Source organism: Gopherus flavomarginatus, chromosome 4, assembly GCF_025201925.1.
Source record: "Gopherus flavomarginatus isolate rGopFla2 chromosome 4, rGopFla2.mat.asm, whole genome shotgun sequence".
In the NCBI taxonomy this organism is placed as follows: domain Eukaryota; kingdom Metazoa; phylum Chordata; order Testudines; family Testudinidae; genus Gopherus; species Gopherus flavomarginatus.
This window is the reverse complement of record NC_066620.1, coordinates 8,156,531-8,175,128: the sequence shown is the minus strand read 5'-3', so window position 1 is coordinate 8,175,128 and position 18,598 is coordinate 8,156,531. Positions and strand designations below refer to the sequence as shown.

The window sequence follows — 18,598 nt, the reverse complement described above, 5'->3', positions numbered from 1 at the left end:
TGGGGTAAAAATCTGGGGATTGGTCCTGCTTGGAGCAGGGGGTTGGACTAGATGACCTCCTGAGGTCCCTTCCAACCCTAATAGTCTATGATTCTATGGAAAACTGGATATGAAAATTCTGCAGTTTTTTGAGTGGATTCATTGTATAAACCTAGAAAATACTATGGTATTTGATAACTGAAGATCAAATATATCTTCAGTCAAATCTTAAACTAGATAGTCAATGCAGAAATATACTGCACAAGGATTCTTTAGCAGTAGGGAATTGTCATACACAACAGAAATCAAAACAATCAGGATTTTCAGTTTTAGATTCAAGCAAAGTGTGATACAAACTGTTGGTGTTTTGTATCAGAGGGTAGCCGTGTTAGTCTGGATCTGTAAAAGCAGCAAAGAATCCTGTGGCACCTTATAGACTAACAGAGGTTTTGGAGCATGAGCTTTCGTGGGTGAATACCCACTTCCTCAGATGCATGCATGTTGGTGTTTTGTTTTTTTAAAATTAAGAGCTATAACTGAAATTACCCCTCATTTGCCTTTTTGCTGTTAAGTCGTGATCCTAAGAAGGGTTTCTAATGGATAGATCCTTACACCTACATATAATTCTATTCATTTTCCATGTTAGTAAAGGAACTGCTTGGTTGTATCCCTTTGCAGGACTGGGGCTTTCAACTGTTTGTGTGAGGGGATCCTAAATCTCTCTTTCACACTCTGGGATTTCATCTCAAGGCACAAAACTTCAGAGGAACAGGACTCTTCTTTAAACATAATTTGAGGAGAGTTTATTGAATTTGTTTAAAAACCAATGCTTCCTCTTAAATAAGTAATAATCTGCCTCAAAAAAGAAACAAAGATGGATCAGAAACAAAGTCTTAAAACAGAAAGTCTTCATATTACCTTTCTGATAAAATCAATCTTTGTAGTGACCTCAATATATAACATTCCAGACATGTTCCCCATCTTGCATTTATATTATGGGGAAAATTACTTTAGGAAAAAACTAGATTACCAGGCATCAAAGCAGCAGATCTTATATACACACACTGACTCACTTCTGTTGAATGTCCTTATTTAAGTCAGTTTAACATACATCAGGAATACTACAAATTAATATACAAAATGTACATTATGATAAAATTGCTTTAGATTTCCATGCTATTAAGTATTTAATGTCATTTAAAGACAAATTTGGGATTCAACCAACAAGTTAATAGATTTTAAATGAAGTATGTATATAAACACATTCTATTTCACTTCTATAATATTTAATATGTACAACTAGAGTTTGATTTTTTCAGATTAACATTTTAAATAAAAGCTCAAGTACCGTATACAGCTCATTAAATAGTAAGTTGCAAAAGTGAAACTTCAAATAAACAAATTAATTTATTTCAATTAAATATCACATTCCTTAAAACTATACATTGCATGGAGCCTCAGCATGAAAACTATCAATTTCTTGAAAACATTTCAAAATAGTGCTGAAGTTTTTAATTGATTTAATTACACTGCTAAAATCTGGGTTACTCTCAAATTTTTTCAATATTACCGTTTGATTGAGAAAATACTTTCTGTAACATTTCTATTCATTTATTCAGGCATCATGAGTTATTTGAACTAGAAGTAAAATCTATGATTGTCCTTTTGTTAGGATGAATGTAAATACACATTCTCCTCGTGCTATTATCTTTGATGATGGAGATCCTCATCTCAAATAACTCTTATTTGAACTACAGTACCTCCAAATGGCAGCACAAAATATCATCTTCTCTAATAACACTTCTGGAAGTAAATATGGTAGTGTCACTCATTCCTGAAAGTATTGCTTTTAAAAGGGTAGTTCTTCTGGGAGTGTCATGTCTCAGCTAATAGAAGCTTTGGACATCTATAACATTTAGGAATATCCTTAGTAGACTGCAGGTTATAGGGTAATGGACTCCTCTGGCACCACGTCCACCAATTATTCCATTTCAAATAGAATTACTGTGCCTCAAGAACATTTGCTTCCATTGTGGTGGTTCCTTCACATAGTTTGAAGCTGATAAACTCTTGGACCTTTTTTCAAAAGATAACCCTGGTCATTTAGAGAGCCAACAAAGCTTTCAAAATCGGATACCTGGAAGAAAAATAAAGAGTGAAATATGTTTATTCAGTGTGAGAAACAATATGTATTATGTCTGATGTAAAGCAAGGTATGTTGCAATTCTTTTAAACATTTTTTAAATGAATCACAGAAATGAAATTAGTGTGAAGGGTTTAACTTTCGCCACAAACATTTGGATCACCTGAAGGCTAAGTAAAAGTTGTCTGTATCTTTCCTTGCTTTGTTTCACCTCACTAAAAAAATGTACAGTTTATAAATATCAACATAAAATTGCTCCTGTTTTTACCACATGGAAAATTAATGAAATATACCTAAATCAAAGTTTCATGACATTTCATCTGCTGAGGGAGTTTCCGGAAGAATGAGTGTTTCAAAGGGGGAGATAGTGTGGGTTCAAAAAAAAAAAAAAAAAAAAAAAAAAAAAAAAAAAAAAAAAAAAAGAGGCATGAAAATCTTTTGTCAATTGAACGAACACAAAAGCTCTAGGGAGAAATCCCAGTCCTTCTGAAATCAACAGCAAAACTCCCATTGACTTTGAGTGGTGTCAGGATTTCACCTTAGGTCTTTATGCTATGAAAAGAGGTGGAATTGAGGATGTGGCAAAACATTTTACACATGCAGTGAAAACAGTAAATTGTAATTCCTTTTTTAGTTTCACAAAAAGGTAAAAAGAGGAAGGAAGGGTAACACGTTTGTGAGTTTTGAGAAAGGATTCTGAGCCTTTCACCCCTAGGATACTGGTTTGGAGTGGAAATAGTATCAGAGGGGTAGCCGTGTTAGTCTGGATCTGTAAAAGCAGCAAATAATCTTGTGGCACCTTATAGACTAACAGACGTTTTGGTGCATGAGCTTTCGTGGGTGAATATTCACTTCGTCAGATGCATGTAGTGGAAATTTCCAGGGGCAAGTATATATATGCAAGCAAGAAGCAAGCTAGAGATAACGAGGTTAGTTCAATCAGGGAGGATGAGGCCCTGTTCTAGCAGTTGAGGTGTGAAAACCAAGGGAGGAGAAACTGGTTTTTTAGCTGGCAAGCCATTCACAGTCTTTGTTTAATCCTGAGCTGATGGTGTCAAATTTGCAGATGAACTCAAGCTCAGCAGTTTCTCTTTGAAGTCTGGTCCTGAAGTTTTTTTGCTGCAGGATGGCCACCTTAAGATCTGCTATTGTGTGGCCAGGGAGGTTGAAGTGTTCTCCTACAGGTTTTTGTATATTGCCATTCCTAGTATCTGATTTGTGTCCATTTATCCTTTTCCGTAGAAACTGTCCAGTTTGGCCGATGTACATAGCAGAGGGACGTTGCTGGCATATATTACATTGGTGGACGTGCAGGTGAATGAACCGGTGATGGTGTGGCTGATCTGGTTAGGTCCTGTGATGGTGTTGCTGGCGTAGATATGTGGGCAGAGTTGACATCGAGGTTTGTTGCATGGATTGGTTCCTGAGCTAGAGTTACTATGGTGCGGTGTGCAGTTACTGGTGAGAATATGCTTCAGGTTGGAAGGTTGTCTGTGGGCGAGGACTGGCCTGCCACCCAAGGCCTGTGAAAGTGTGGGATCATTGTCCAGGATGGGCTGTAGATCCCTGATGATGCGGTGCAAATAAGTGATGGTCACATTAACACCACCCTATACCGAAAACCTACCAACCGCTATGCCTACCTTCATGCCTCCAGCCTCCATTCCGGGCACACCACACGATCCATTGTCTACAGCCAAGCACTGAGGTACAACTGCATCTGCTCTAACCCCTCAGACAGAGACCAACACCTACAAAATCTCCACCAAGCATTCTCAGAACTACAATACTCGCATGAGGAAATAAGGAAACAGATCAACAGAGCCAGACGTGTACCCAGAAGCCTCCTACTGCAAGACAAACCCAAGAAAGAAATCAACAGGACTCCACTGGCCATCACATACAGTCCCCAGCTAAAACCCCTCCAATGCATCATCAGGGATCTACAACCCATCCTAGACAGGAGTGGAAATAGTCACCAAATGACTGACTGATGGCCTATGTAAAAGGAGTTGGTAATCACAATTGGACAGGTATCCACAACGTTTAACCTGATTAGCATCCTCAACAGAGAGGGCTTGGAGATTGACGCTACTATCTCATCCCTAGAGGAGGGCTATCCGAAAAATAATATCACTGCCCACATTATAACAGTTCTATGGATAGAGAAATTCAGTTTCCAGCACTTTTCACAAGCACCAAAATCTTACTGAAAATATTTAAAAGATCACTTTTCACTGGATGTTTCAGGTATTCCACCATGAAGTGAAATGCAGAATTAGCTGACAATTATTTTCACTTAGACAAAATCAAATGTGTATAAGGTTAGTTGAAGATCACAGGATATGTTGTACTTGCTGCCGTATGTGTTTTTGATATGCTTCCTGTCTGATTAGCAACACTTTCACATTAGGAAAGTTTGGAACAGGAATGAAAACCTACAGACATCAGAAGGAAGACCAGAACAGAAACACAAGAACATTTTCAATATGGCAGGCACAACTTTTGGAGCATAAATTGGAAATGATCATAAGGATTATTAAGAAGAATTATTTGCATTATCATAGTGCCCTGGGGTCCCAGTCATGGACCTCATTGTGCTAGGCTCTATACAAACAGACCAAAAAAATAGTCCTGGTGCCAGAGGAAGCAAAATGTTCTGGGACCAACTTGTCCTTGGCAGAAAAAAGGCAGAGACAAACGTTAATAATAGCAGCAAAGTTAGTGCTTGTTGATGCAAGATGTTGTAGTTAGCAAGGCTAGCGACATTAGAAAGTTTACAATGGAAATGTCTCCATGACAGAGCTCAGAACAGCAGCATTATGTTTTGCTCATCCCTGTTTAATGGAGAGATATGGCTGCTGTTTCTGATTTTAATATCTTCATTTAATTTTTCAGCTGATAACTTTAATGACTCCTAAACTGTTTTTTAAGAGAATCTGGATTTTCCCACTTACTTTTATTTGTAGCTCCTTTGCAATCTGCCGAAGCTGTTGAAATGCGAAGAGATTGTTGTAGGTTCTTTCTGCAATATTGTTGAGTGCAGAAACAAATCTCTTTGCTTGTGACCTATTGCTCATCCCAGAACCATGCTGTGAACGCTCAAAGTCCAGTTTCCCAAACTCATCAGAGTAAGTTCCTAGCATGCTAAAAAAAACCAACCAAATGAGAATCAACAGAAGGTAAAGGTAGAAATGAATGGATTGGTTGGGCAGGGTCTTGCTAGCTGTCTGAAATATAAAAATATAAGAATGAGTCATTGAAGTCTCAGGTCTCCAAAGGGGCTCACAAATTGTGCAACTCCTCCCACTAAGAATAAAGCTAGCAGTTTGGAGGCTTTCTCTAGGGGTCTATCTCAACCACCTTTGGCCTTAATCAGTTCACAGCAAGAATTTGGCCTCTGAGTAAATGGAAGACATTTAGAGGTGTATCTTTACTAAAAGGCAAAGAGGACTGAATCTTCCCTACACTACAGTGTGATCGTATTCTTTGAGTTGTCTATAATCATAGTGGTCATGATTCACATGATAAAATTAACATAAAAGGCAGGGTTGTACATTACTACATTGCTACCCTATTCAGCCAAACCCAAAGATAGACACTTTGGCAATAGAGTTTGTATATAAATATCAGTGATCTGAACCATGCTATCTAAGCATTCTCTTAGTTTATGAAAAGTAGAAAAACAGTATTTTTTTTAAATGAATACCACTATTTGTTCTGAATTTACATCACCTGTATTTCATTATTTCAATTACATCCTTGGCATCTTCTGTGGTTGATTTTTCCCTTAATTCCAGCCTTGATCGTGCCTTAAACAAAAAACATATTTAACAATTAAGCTGAACTTATGTGGTAGCCACCACATAAAAAAGGCTTAGTCTTCATCATTCAGTCACAATGGTTGTGTCAAGCTCTAAGGACATACTTGGGACCTGATCCTGCAGGACTCTCAAACATAGCCACATTCTTCAATGGAATTTTTGACTAATAATTGCAGGATAAAGCCCTATCAATAAGTAGCAGTACTTCTACCTTCAAAACTGTGTTAGTGGGTTGTGGTCTGGAAATTGCTGATTTGATTTTTAATACTGCATTCGCTGCACAACAACAATGCATGACTAATGCTATTAGAGCACAGCATTAAAATATGTGGCAATAGCAATAAGGCCTGGGAGGAGCAGACACAGGTCCTTCTCTATACTGTCAAAGAAGATTCTTCTGAAAAGCCAGGTGGGTATCCCTGAATCCAGCTCCTCTCCCTGTTGGCACATACAGCAGTGGGAGAAAAAGGGGAATAGGATCTAGGGAAGGATGGGCAAGTTCCCAGCCTGGTAGATTTTTCTGTGATGGAAAGGCTGGGGAAGCCCTCCACAGCTCCTTATACAGCTGTTCGGGTTTTATGAACCTCTTGCAACCAGCCATTTAGTCTTACGAGTTTGACAGTTATTTGGTTTAATGTTATGTTGGTCCATAAGCTAGAACCAGGATACCCAACTAACATCCCAATTTGCCTTTACTTTTAGAATGGGCTTAGACACAGTTTGGGATGGAAAAGCTGTTTTAATTTAATCACCCTGCTGGAGCTGTGGCGTATTAGGCAATGAGGCACAGACTAATGGATTCTAGGAACAAATAAGCCGAAATGTCTGTCTTCCACTTAGCCCTTTCAGAATGGCATAAAGGCTGAAAAAAATTAAGATTCTTTGTCCAGGTGTACCTCATTGCCTCCATTGGCCTCGCCTGAGAGCATAGGCCTAAAACAACGGCTCCCAACGTTTCATATTATAACTTAACATTGAGCCTCTTGCCCCTGGTTTCCTCTAATGCACCCTTGAATCCAGACACTTCAGAAGAGAAGCTGGAGGAATCAGTGCAAGGACTAGGCACTCTTGGTGCTGTGAAGGAGTGGTTACAGGGATCTACAGCAATTCTGATCAGCAGAAAACAGAGGGAACAGAAGCAGGCTGGGAGCCACAAGTCAGTTGCTGGCAACTCCTGGGAGTGTTATTAGCTAGGGTGCCAGAAGCAAAAAGGATTACAGCTGGAAGTGTACCTCTGTAAGCCGAATCAGTGACTCTAGTTGCCTTGTGGTGATAGGTGTGCTGTCCACCCCTTGGTTCTGTTTCCGGAGCTCAAGGTAGAATTCCTGGAGGACCTGAGCAGCTTCTGGAGATAACTTTGGGTGGACATACTGCCGAGCATATCCAACATACTTCCTCAATAGCTGGTGTGGAATGGCATCAAAATTTTCTCCAGGCATGACCTAAGTCAATTACAAAACACATCACTCGTGTTCATTGACTCTAAATTACAACAGGATTACAGTATTCAGTAGGTTTTATACTCTAGTCTTTCTTCTATGAACTCGATTCTCAGTTCTCAACTGGGTGTGCATTATAAATGGTATTAGTTTGGTCTCTTCCAGACAGCAGAAACCTCTAGTCTGCAGTGAAGAAAAATGAAAGCGCCAAATGCAACTGGGCAATATCAAGAGTCCTCTTTCAAAAAAGACTCTTCACAATGAATGAGAATGATACTGAAAAGGTGACTGTACTGAATCAAATCATGGGTGTGGTTTAAGATTAGAATCTGGCAGATATAATTTTATGGCAAAAAAAATCAAGAGAAGGAGCTCTATTTTTCTTGTTGTATAAACATATAATAAGACACGGTCCCTGAAGAGTTCTGATCCTGCAATTAATCCCACGCAATGGACCTCTGTGCCCATAAGGAGCCTGTGACGCATGACCAGAAAGGGTTAAGCATCCTGCAAAATAAATGACTCAAATTCAACCCTTAAAAACAGAGGGAAATAATGTTTTTGTTTTTGTGTATTTACATATATATTGGGAGTGGTCAACAATGTAATCAAACAGTCTCTGTCTATGCTGTAGTCTGTTAATTCAAAGATCAAAAGAATCTCTTAACATTTAAATTAATTCTAAGGGTATGGCTACACTGGAGAGTTGCAATGCTGGTGATGGGGTTACAGCGCTGCAACTCACTCTGTGTCCACACTTGCAAAGCACGGCCAGCACTGGAACTCCCTGGTTGCAGCACTGGCTGTACACCTGGTTTGCTTGGGGTGTAGCGATTCCAGCGCTGGTGATGCAGCGCTGGTCATCAAGTGTAGCCACCAAAAGCACTGTTATTGGCCTCAAGGGTATTAGGAGGTATCCCAGAATTCCTGTCCACAACAAACCAGAAGAATGGCTGAACTCCGATCTCCGTAGCTACTTAGCTAAAAAACAAACACAGCTGCTCTTTGCTCCAGCAAGCGAGCAGAGGCAGGGGAATTGCTTTGGAATGTTCACAGCTGTTTGCTTGAGGAGAGAGGGGAGGGGTAGCATTGAGCAGCTGCTTATATGGTCTAAAGACTATTTAGGAGTGCACAATTTGCATTTAGTGAATAAGAGACAGGTGGGGGAAAGGTCAAAACTTTTAGAAATGATTGAAGGTAGGCACTGTGTATCTTCCAGTCCTTAGAACTTGCAAGGCAGGGAGCTGAGAACAGTGGCAGCTCCAAAAATCCAATCTCTCTGTCTGCCCCACGCTCCCTGTCACATTCCACCCCACCCCCCTCTTTTGAAAAGCACGTTGCAGCCACTTGAACGCTGGGATAGCTGCCCACAATGCACCACTCCCAACAGCGCTGCAAATGTGGCCACACTGCAGCGCTGGTAGCTGTCAGTGTGGCCACACTGCAGCGCTTTCCCTACACAGCTGTACGAACACAGCTGTAACTCCCAGCGCTGCACATCTCCAAGTGTAGCCATACCCTAAACATAGAATATCGCTGTATTCATCTCTCTTTGAAGTGTATAGCAAATCATCTGCGAATGGTGGAACATTAATCTGTGTGGATAATTACCAGCTATGCATAGGAAATGAGTCCACTTCAAAATTCACAAGTGCCTATTGTTCAGCTAAGGACTCCAACCTGTCAAAAAAAGTCTGGAATTGTATAAAATACCTTTGGGTCCCAATCCTTTTTATTTCAGATCTGCTTGAGGTTTCATGCAGGGGAAGTCTAAGCCATAAAGATTGAGATCCCAGTTCTAAACTGGAACAGCCTGAATAAAATACTGGACAATGGACTATAACCTATGGACTAAATTCTAAAGGAATTCTTTGCAACTTCAAATCTCACCATCTCTGCTATGAATCTGAACCTCAAGAACTGAACTCATATCTGTATGTACATTGATCTTTTAACCATACTCTCTTTCTTTTTTAATAAATTTTCATTTAGTTAATAAGAATTGGCTGTAAGCATGTATTTGGATAAGATCTGGAGTATTCATTAACCTGGGAGATAATGTGTCCTATTCTTTGGGATTGGTAAAATTTTTATATATAATGAATAAGATATTCATTAAGCCTCATCATATCTGACTTAGGTGTCTAGGTGGAGGCCTGAGGCTGGGTTACTTCAAGAGAACTGTGTTGTTGACTTCTGAGTAACCAGTGAGATAATAAATAATCTGTTTTGTGCTGGCTTGGTAAATCTAAGTATTGGAATATTCACCAGCTTTGGGGACTGTCTGCCCCATTCTTTGCAGTTCACCCTAATTGAGTGACCTCAGCTGGCTCCCCAGGGAATCTGGTCACAGAGCCCCACAGACATCAACAGGTACCCACCCACACAGAGTTCATTGCAGGATCAGGGCTAAAGACAGAGACACACCATGGAAGAACCAAACAAGGAGGCAGGTGGGACAAGTGAGGACAGGATAACACTTGTTTTCATTTAGGAGAGAAACCAGGGTTGAAATGGGGGAGGAGAATGTAGGAACAGGACAGGGAGTAGAGAGGCGGAGGAGCAGAAGAGAAAAATAGGAGGAGTGGAAACTGGAAGGAGAAACCGGAGGAGGAAGGGGTGAGGAAATCCACAAAGTAGCATTGGTAGATGAAGGAAGGAACCACCATCCCTCACAGCAAAAAAATATAAAAGTTAAAAAATTGAGCAAAATCTGAGCCTCACTAGGGTGGGACAGTGTAAAGGTGGTTCTGTGGCATTAAGTTTGCCCCAGTTTACCATCATCCACCCTGCAAGAGCTGCTACTACAGGCAATTGGCAGGACCTGTGGAGCATAGGGACTTCCTATAGACATCCCATGGCTCTTTAAGGCTGGAGTTGGTTTCCCACATGGAAAGTGGAAGGGGAAACTGCTGAGATTCAACATCAGCGGGCAGCCTGCACTGGTTCCAGTGGGAGACGCAGGGTGGGGAGATGCAAAACAAAAATCAGAGAAGAAAATTCTACCTTTAGTTTTTCTGATAATGGTTTATCTGAGACTGCTTCAAGAATGGAGGTGTTTGAATCCTGTGTGTTGGTGCGAATCACTACAGCGCTGCTGTGTACTGCTTGTTTTCCAGCTCGCATTGCCATCACATGTTCAGAGAGCAAATGGTCATGATCTTCGTTCGGAGTGTCCAGCAGGATAAATACCAAGTCAAACCTGGACAATAAGGCACTCCCCATTCTAGACAAAAATAATACATTGCTTATAAAAACAGACACAATGGAACTCTATAGCAACTTTACCTATTACCCTGCTTCACAAGTACAACTCAAGAAATAAATCTGTGTTGAGAGCTGAAATCAAAGCAATTATAATAAAAATCTACTGTCATCCTCCAGGAAACTAAAGTGCCATTATTCACAAACTGACCAAAAAAAAAAAAAAAGCAAAAACAAAGCTACTTCCTCTTGCAAGCTACAATAATTAACATTTCAAAAAGTGCTTACTTTAAATTCTCAGAGACCGTTTTAGCTTTGTTATAATGTCCCCCAACTGGATTTGCTGCAGCAATGATAGATGTCCTAGCTGGCAAGCTGCAAACAATGCCAGCCTTAGCAAGGCTGATACTTTGCTGTTCCATAGCTTCCAGCAAAGCTTGGTGTTGGCTCCCCATCTTATCAAATTCATCTATTCCACAAATACCTGGAAACATAATTAACACAGAATAAAAGGTATCAGAAAACACACAGGTCATTGGCCAAATATTGATCCACTATGCACCTTGAGCCTGATCCTAAGTCCACTCATTGCAATGTTCCCCTCAGTCCTGTTAGCGTGGCTTGCTTCCTTTCTATGCTGCCCCTGGGACTCTACTGGTGGATTTTTAAGTCTGGAGGGGCACGTATTAAAGGCAGGGATCCAACTGGTCTGGCTCACAACAGCTGTCTGGGCAGTGCACTATTTTCTGATGACTGCCAACTTGCACTCCAGAATCTAAGCTTTCAATTAAAAAAAGTTGGAACCAAGATTCATTTAAAAAAAAAAAAAAAAAAGGTGCCTAACTAAGGAACCTCTCTTTTAAAAGTGCTAAGCACTCAGTAGTTCCCATTTAAATTTTGAAAATCTGGCCACTTAAGCACATAAATAAAGACTCTCTGCAAATCTTAGAAACCTAACTTTAGGCACCCAATCTCAGCTGAGTGTGTCACCCAAGCCTCACTAACGGGGACCACAAAGACCAGTGGAGTCTATCAGGGCTTTCAAGACCCACCAAGAGGAAGCCAAGCTGGAGGAGACCAGCAGAGAATGAGGAATCACATTTTGAACATTTGCACAAATTTCTTAACTTTATTTTTAAGCATAAGATCTTATTTAAAAAAGAAAGTTAGCCTCAGCTCTGTAGTTAGTAGTAGCATCATTCATATGTTAATCCTAGACTCAATATCGCAGTGCTATCCCCCAGTTTGAGGGAAAATCTGAACGAAATATTTAGCTAAACACATTTGTCCATTCAATTTAGTTGCAGTTTAGTGTTACCTTGATCTCCAAGTACCAGAGCACCAGCTTCCAAAGCAAAATCCCCAGAGGTACTATCCCTAGATAGAGTCACAGTCAAGCCAGAGGTGGTGGTGGTATTGCCACAAACGTACACACCGCGAGGGGCAATATTGCATACTGCCTGTGGAAAACAATCACAAATTTTTAAAATGTTACAGAACCATATTATGTGGAACTGTAACTTACTCATACTAGAAAAATACCACAAATGGGAAAACGTTAATGTGTTTGACTTTTTTTTTTTTTTTTTTTTTTTTTTACTATTTTCAATTTAATATGAGTCAATAGTATAATGGTTATTAACTGAGTACCCCTAGAGATATACATCCAGAACTGCAGAAGATGGGAATCATTTTTGGTTGCATGTTTGGGGTCAAAGTACCATCTGCTATGTTATAGTAAACCCTGAGACTATGCTGCATGACATGGATTTGAATGTACTAGATTATGGCGCTGTAAAGGTTAACTAGATCACCTATATTAAACAGAATCTTATATTGATATTTTTTCAAAAACAAAGCAGTTCAGACTTAAGCGGATATTAAAAACAAACAAAAACCCAAATACAGCATTCTTCATCACTGAAATGCAGCCACGTCACATAGGAATTGCAAGACTGGAGGTTTGTCTGGCCTAGAACCCAGTCTCTGATAGTGGCCAGCACCAGATACTTTGGAGGAAGGTGTAAGTAGTGCTCCCAGAAATAAGAGTGAGATGTGGGATTATCCGTCCCCCAAATGAGGTCTCCTCATGGTCTCTAGTAGTTAAGATATTGTCTTAAAACTTGAAGCATTAGGTCTCTACAGAAGTTTGAGAAAAGTGAAAAAGATACAGCATAAAATTTCTCCAAGTTTCATTTTTATGTGGGAAGGCAGACAGAATGCAATAGCTCAGGTTAAATTTGGCTAGTGCACTCCAGTTAGCATCACTGCTCTTTTCCAAAGAATCTTTGCTGGTCACTTGCCACTACCTGTTTTATTCAAAAGCACAAATCTGCAAAATGCTCCTGAAGGTTATGCCAGAACAACATTTGTTCAGCACTGACGCTAAGAGAAAAGTATTGACTACTGAACCACCAGCACCAGCTCCTACTTGAGTTTCCCCATGAAAATTCTGATCTGGACAAACCTTGCAGTGTGATCTTGTCATATCTCAGAATGGCTTCAGGCCAACTTTTTATGAATGGCATCAAAGTATTTAGTAAAGAAAGAGAAAACAAATCGTTCATGGTGTGCAAATGGACTGCTTCTTAGGGTGAAATAGGAACAAGTACTTTAAATATTTCTTTATCAGAGGGGTAGCCGTATTAGTCTGGATCTGTAAAAGCAGCAAAGAGTCCTGCGGCACCTTATAGGCTAAACAGAGGTATTGGAGCATGAGCTTTCGTGGGTGAATACCCATTTCATTGGATGCATGTCAACATGCATCCGACGAAGTGGGTATTCACCCACGAAAGCTCATGCTCCAATACCTCTGTTAGTCTATAAGGTGCCACAGGACACTCTGCTGCTTTTACAAATATTTCTTTATAAGCCATTTATACAAACTTGGCTTAGGTATGCTAAACTATCATCACAGCTTTGCCAATATTAGAAATTGAACTGATTCAAAAACTTTTTAATAGGGCTGTCACGCGATTAAAAAAATTAATCGTGCGTTTAATCATGTTGTTAAACAATAATGGAATACCATTTATTTAAATATTTTTGGATTTTTTTACATTTTCAAATATATTGATTTCAATTACACCACAGAATACAAAGTGTATAGTGCTCACTTTACATTTATTTTTCATTACAAATATTTACACTGTAAAATACAAAAAACAGTATTTTCAATTCACTTCATACAAGTACTGTAGTGCAATCTCTCTATCATGAAAGTTGAACTTAAAAATGTAGAATTATGTACAAAAAATAACTGCATTGAAAAAATAAAAATGTAAAACTTTAGCGCCTATAAGTTCACTCAGTTCTACTTCAGCCAATCACTCAGACAAACAAACTTGTTACAATTTGCAGAAGATAATGCTGCCCACTTGTTTACAATGTCACCTGAAAGTGAGAACAGGCGTTTGCATGGCACTGTTGTAGCCAGCGTCGCAAGATATTTGCATGCTAGACGCGCTAAAGATTCATATGTCCCTTCATCTTCAACCACCATTCCATAGGACATGCGTCCATGCTGATGATGGGTTCTGCTTGATAACAATCCAAAGCAGAATGGACCAATGCATGTTCATTTTCATCATCTGAGTCAGATGCCACCAGCAGGTTGATTTTCTTTTTTGGTGGTTTGGGTACTGTAGTTTCTGCATCTGAGTGTTGCTCTTTTAAGACTTCTGAAAGCCTCATCCCTCTCGGATTATGGAAGGCACTTCTGATTCTTAAACCCTGGGTCGAATGCTGTAGCTATTTTTAGAAATCTCACATTGGTATCTTCTGTGCATTTTGAAAAATCTGCTATGAAAGTATTCTTAAAACAAACATGCTGGGTCATCATGCAAGACTGCTATAACATGAAATACATGGCAGAATGCAGGTAAAACAGAGACAAAGACATACAGTTCTCCCCTAAGGACTTCAGTCACAAATTTAATTAACATATTATTTTTTAACAAGCATCATCAGCATGGAAGCATATCCTCTAGAATGGTGGCCGAAGCATGAAGGGGCATATGAATATTTAGCATATCTGGCACATAAATATCTTGCAACGCTGGCTACAAAAGTGCCATGTGAATGCCTATTCTCACTTTCAGGTGACATTGTAAATAAGAAGCAGGCAGCAGCATCTCCTGTAAATGTAAACAAACTTGTTTTTCTGAGAGATTGGCTGAACAAGAAGTAGGACTGAGGGGACTTGTAGGCTCTAAGGTTTTACATAACTGCACTCAAAAACAAAACAACATAACAAAATCTACATTTGTAAGTTGCACTTTCATGATAAAGAGATTGCACTACAGTACTTGCGTGAGGTGAATTGAAAAAGACTTATTTTTACAGTGCAAATATCTGTAATAAAATATATAGTAAGCACTGTACATTTTGTATTCTGTGTTGTAATAGAAATCAATACATTTGAAAATGCAGAAAAACATACAAAAATATTTAATAAATTTCAATTGGTATTCTATTGCTTAACAGTGCGATTAATCGTGATTCATTTTTTTAAGTTAATCGCATGAGTTAACTGCAATTAATTGACAGGCTTACATTTTAAACATAAAGCTTTGTGCCGGCAAGTGAAATATTTAAAGATTACTGTAGAGAACACTCAGATACACTTGGTCTGAAAAGGAGCACGTAAGAATCATACTGATCAGAATGTGATTTGCAAATACTGTTCATAGAATAAAGTACATGTGACAGATACCGCTCTCAACAGAAGATGCTTTTAAGGAGAAGGACACCAGGAGAGGGAGAGTGGAGCAAAGATACGTGTATTCCATAATATTTGCCTCTCCTTTAGTTCCTTCTTTGAATTCTACCTCTATCAATCACATGTTCTAATTTTAAAGATTCACACGTTATCTATCTGTTTTCTGGATTTCTCGGTCAACACACTGTTTGCCTTTCATTCTGCTTTTCTATCAGGATTCTTCTTTTTCATGAAAGATTTATGCCAGATAGTAACCAAGGTCATACACTTTAGAAAGTAATTTAATTTAAATGCATATTATCAGTCGCATAGAAAATAATGACTTTTTTCCTGGAAATCTTACTTACATTTACTGTTTTTCCATCTAAATGCAATTTCCTGCCAGTGATGTTATGAAAAACATGAAATGATCTCGATAATGCACATTTTAAAATATCTGCACAAGCACCTTAGAAATATGAGAATTCTAAATGAATGTACCAATAATCAGACTAACTCCTCTTAGCAATATGTCATTAGGACCTCTGTGTCACACAAAAATACTGTCAGTAGATTTACCAGGAGGTCTCAGATATAGCCCATGACCTTGCTATCATAATTGGACATTCTGAATATGACCATTCCTCAAAAAAATAACTCCAACAATAATAATACTTTGTCATTCTCTGGGATCTTTCATCCAAATATCTCAAAGTCCTTTTTACCATGGTGTTCTCAAACTCAATAAAATAATTGTTGCAAACTAAGTATTATAATCCTCATTTACAGATGTGGAAACAGAGACACTAAGGCCTGGTCTACACTATGATTTTAGGTCAAATTTAGCAGCATTACCTCGATTTAAGCCTGAACCCGTCCACACGATGAAGCCCTTTTTTTGACTTAAGGGGCTCTTTAAATCTGTTTCTTTACTCCACCTCTGACGAGGGGATTAGCGCTGAAATCGGCCTTGCCAGGTCGAATTTGGGTAGCGTAGATGCAATTCGACAGTATTGGCCTTCGGGAGCTTTCCCAGAGTGCTCCATTGTGACCGCTCTGGATAGTGCTCTCAACTGAGATGCACTGGCCAGGTAGACAGGAAAAGGCCCGCGAACTTTTGAATTTCATTTCCTGTTTGGCCAGCATAGCGAGCTGATCAGCGCAGGTGACCATGCAGAGCTCATCAGGATGATGTGCACATTGCCGGGGCACATTGCCCAGCCCGTACTTTGTGAGAAGTCTATGTCCATGGAGATTTTCAATCAACATTGGAAGTCACAGAGAGCTAGGTGCCTAACTGCCATTTGTGTCTTTGAAAATCTCCAAGTGATTTTCCCAAGGTCACACAGGACATCAAAGGCAGAACCAAGAATAAAATCCAGGGTTCCCAACTCTCAGTTCTGTGTCTCAGCCACAGGACCATCCTTGCCCTCATTCATTACATAAAAGCATGCCATCCAAGTGACAAATATTCAATTTGCATGAGTTATACTGGCTGCTGTACTCAACTGACCACTTACGCACTTCTCGATGTCATTGTGACAAATGAAAATAAAACGAGAACCCTTCCGAGAGATGTATTTTGTATTTATCACAGAACAGAAGGGTTGTGCAATTATTTGGAGAACTACTGATGTGTAACAACTGTGATTGTCTAAATGAGAGTATGACAAATGGAAAAAATGTGAGCGTTATTTTAGTCAGAATTCACAACTAGGGACAAAAATGTGGGGCATGGTAAATTATATACTTTAAAAGGGAGATTTTATAAATTATATACAAAGAGACAGTCTCTCATTGAACGAATGGTTGTGTGTAAGTGAAAGACTAAACATAAAGGTTTAGAGCAGAGGTTCTCAAGCTGTGGTCCAGTTCCATTCAGGTGGTCCATGGATAATTCCCTCTGAGGTGAGCGTCTGGGCCGCTGCACACAAGAGAATGAAGGGCCACCCACCTAATTAGCGGGGCGGCGAAGGCATGGCTTCACTAATTAGGTGCCTGGACCTTGGAGAAGACGCACATGTAAAGTGAGGTGGTGGCCTTGGGGTGATTAGGGAGTAGGTGGGAGGGGGCAGTGGGTGAGAAGAGGGGGTGCAGGGAATTAGGAACGCGCAGGACTGCAGCGGCCAGAGAAAGAGGCAACTTTCCCTTCCCAGCCCCAGCTTGGGTGCTGCAGCGGTGGGGGAGAGAGGGAGAACCCCCCCCCCACTTCCTTCCTAGCCCCAGCTTGGGGGCTGCCACTGCAGGGAGACAGGGCACATCCATCACATTAGAAAGGTAAGACTACTGATAATAAAATGAGTTGTGTGCTTTTATTTTAGAACAAAAAAGTTAAATTATTAAGGTTTTTTTTTTCTATATAGAGCATTACAAGAGTTAGCTAACGGTACAGACAACATTTGGAAAGATCATGAAGTGGTCCGCTGAGACCCTCAGCAATTTTCAAGTGGTCCACGAAAAAAACATTTGAGGACCACCAGTTTAGAGCTAAAGGAAAAAAATCCATTCCCCCTTCATTAGCTAAGTTTAATAGTAGTAAATGAACCCATACTTGCAACATTTGACTCTTTCCCAATCCAGGATCTCCAACCACCAGAAGATGCGGATCTCCTCGCACTGGAATTCTGTTTTTGTCATCCACATACTTTTGGCATCCTCCAAACAATGCCAGTGCCAAACCTGCCTTTACAATCTATAATGGTACATACAAATGCTAGTCAGCATTAGACAACAGCTACCATTACTAACAATTGCATCATAGTAAATTCAGACAGAAAACATTGTGTCCTGCAGAAAAGAACATACAAGGAACTGAACTCCCACCATTGCCCAATGCACTACCTATTTCTCATTTGGGGGTTTCTATGGCTGTTTTGACATAGGAAAAAGAAAACCTGTTTATCCAAAAATAAAAAATATATCATTTTCTCCGCCTTGCCAACCTTTAAAAGGTCTTGGAAGTTTACTGAGGCAAATTTGTAATGAAGTTTGAATTTAGAATGAAAGCAGACTTCTAAAATTACTTACCTCATGGCCATAGATAGTAGGACAAAGTGAGCTGAAAAACCCAAGACATTTGACATTAGTATGTGATTAATACAAAATCTCTTATCATTAAATCATAGAATATCAGGGTTGGAAGGGACCTCAGGAAGTCATATAGTTCAAACCCCTGCTCAAGCCAGGACCAATCCCCAGACAGATTGTCACCCCAGTTCCCTAAATGGCCTCCTCAAGGATTGAACTCACAGCCGCAGGTTTAGCAGGACAATGCTCAAACCATTGAGCTATGATCATTTGTCCCATCTCA

At 39.7% G+C, this 18,598-nt stretch overlaps 1 protein-coding gene across 5 annotated transcripts in view; it reads right to left on the bottom strand.

The window, feature by feature from the left end:
• Positions 1-1,389: 1,389 nt before the first annotated feature.
• The window catches only part of MCM8 (minichromosome maintenance 8 homologous recombination repair factor), a 33,860-nt gene continuing 16,651 nt past the window's right edge, over positions 1,390-18,598 (bottom strand). For all 5 annotated transcript variants that reach the window (XM_050952054.1, XM_050952056.1, XM_050952052.1 and 2 more), the window contains exons 11-19: positions 18,316-18,346; positions 17,840-17,980; positions 11,908-12,049; positions 10,878-11,073; positions 10,392-10,611; positions 7,179-7,388; positions 5,858-5,934; positions 5,080-5,269; positions 1,390-2,116 (exon numbers count right to left, since the gene is read on the bottom strand). In XM_050952054.1, coding sequence (XP_050808011.1) covers positions 2,024-2,116; positions 5,080-5,269; positions 5,858-5,934; positions 7,179-7,388; positions 10,392-10,611; positions 10,878-11,073; positions 11,908-12,049; positions 17,840-17,980; positions 18,316-18,346 — 1,300 coding nt within the window. In that variant the 3' untranslated portion in view covers positions 1,390-2,023. The remainder of the gene's footprint in view (positions 2,117-5,079; positions 5,270-5,857; positions 5,935-7,178; positions 7,389-10,391; positions 10,612-10,877; positions 11,074-11,907; positions 12,050-17,839; positions 17,981-18,315; positions 18,347-18,598) is intronic.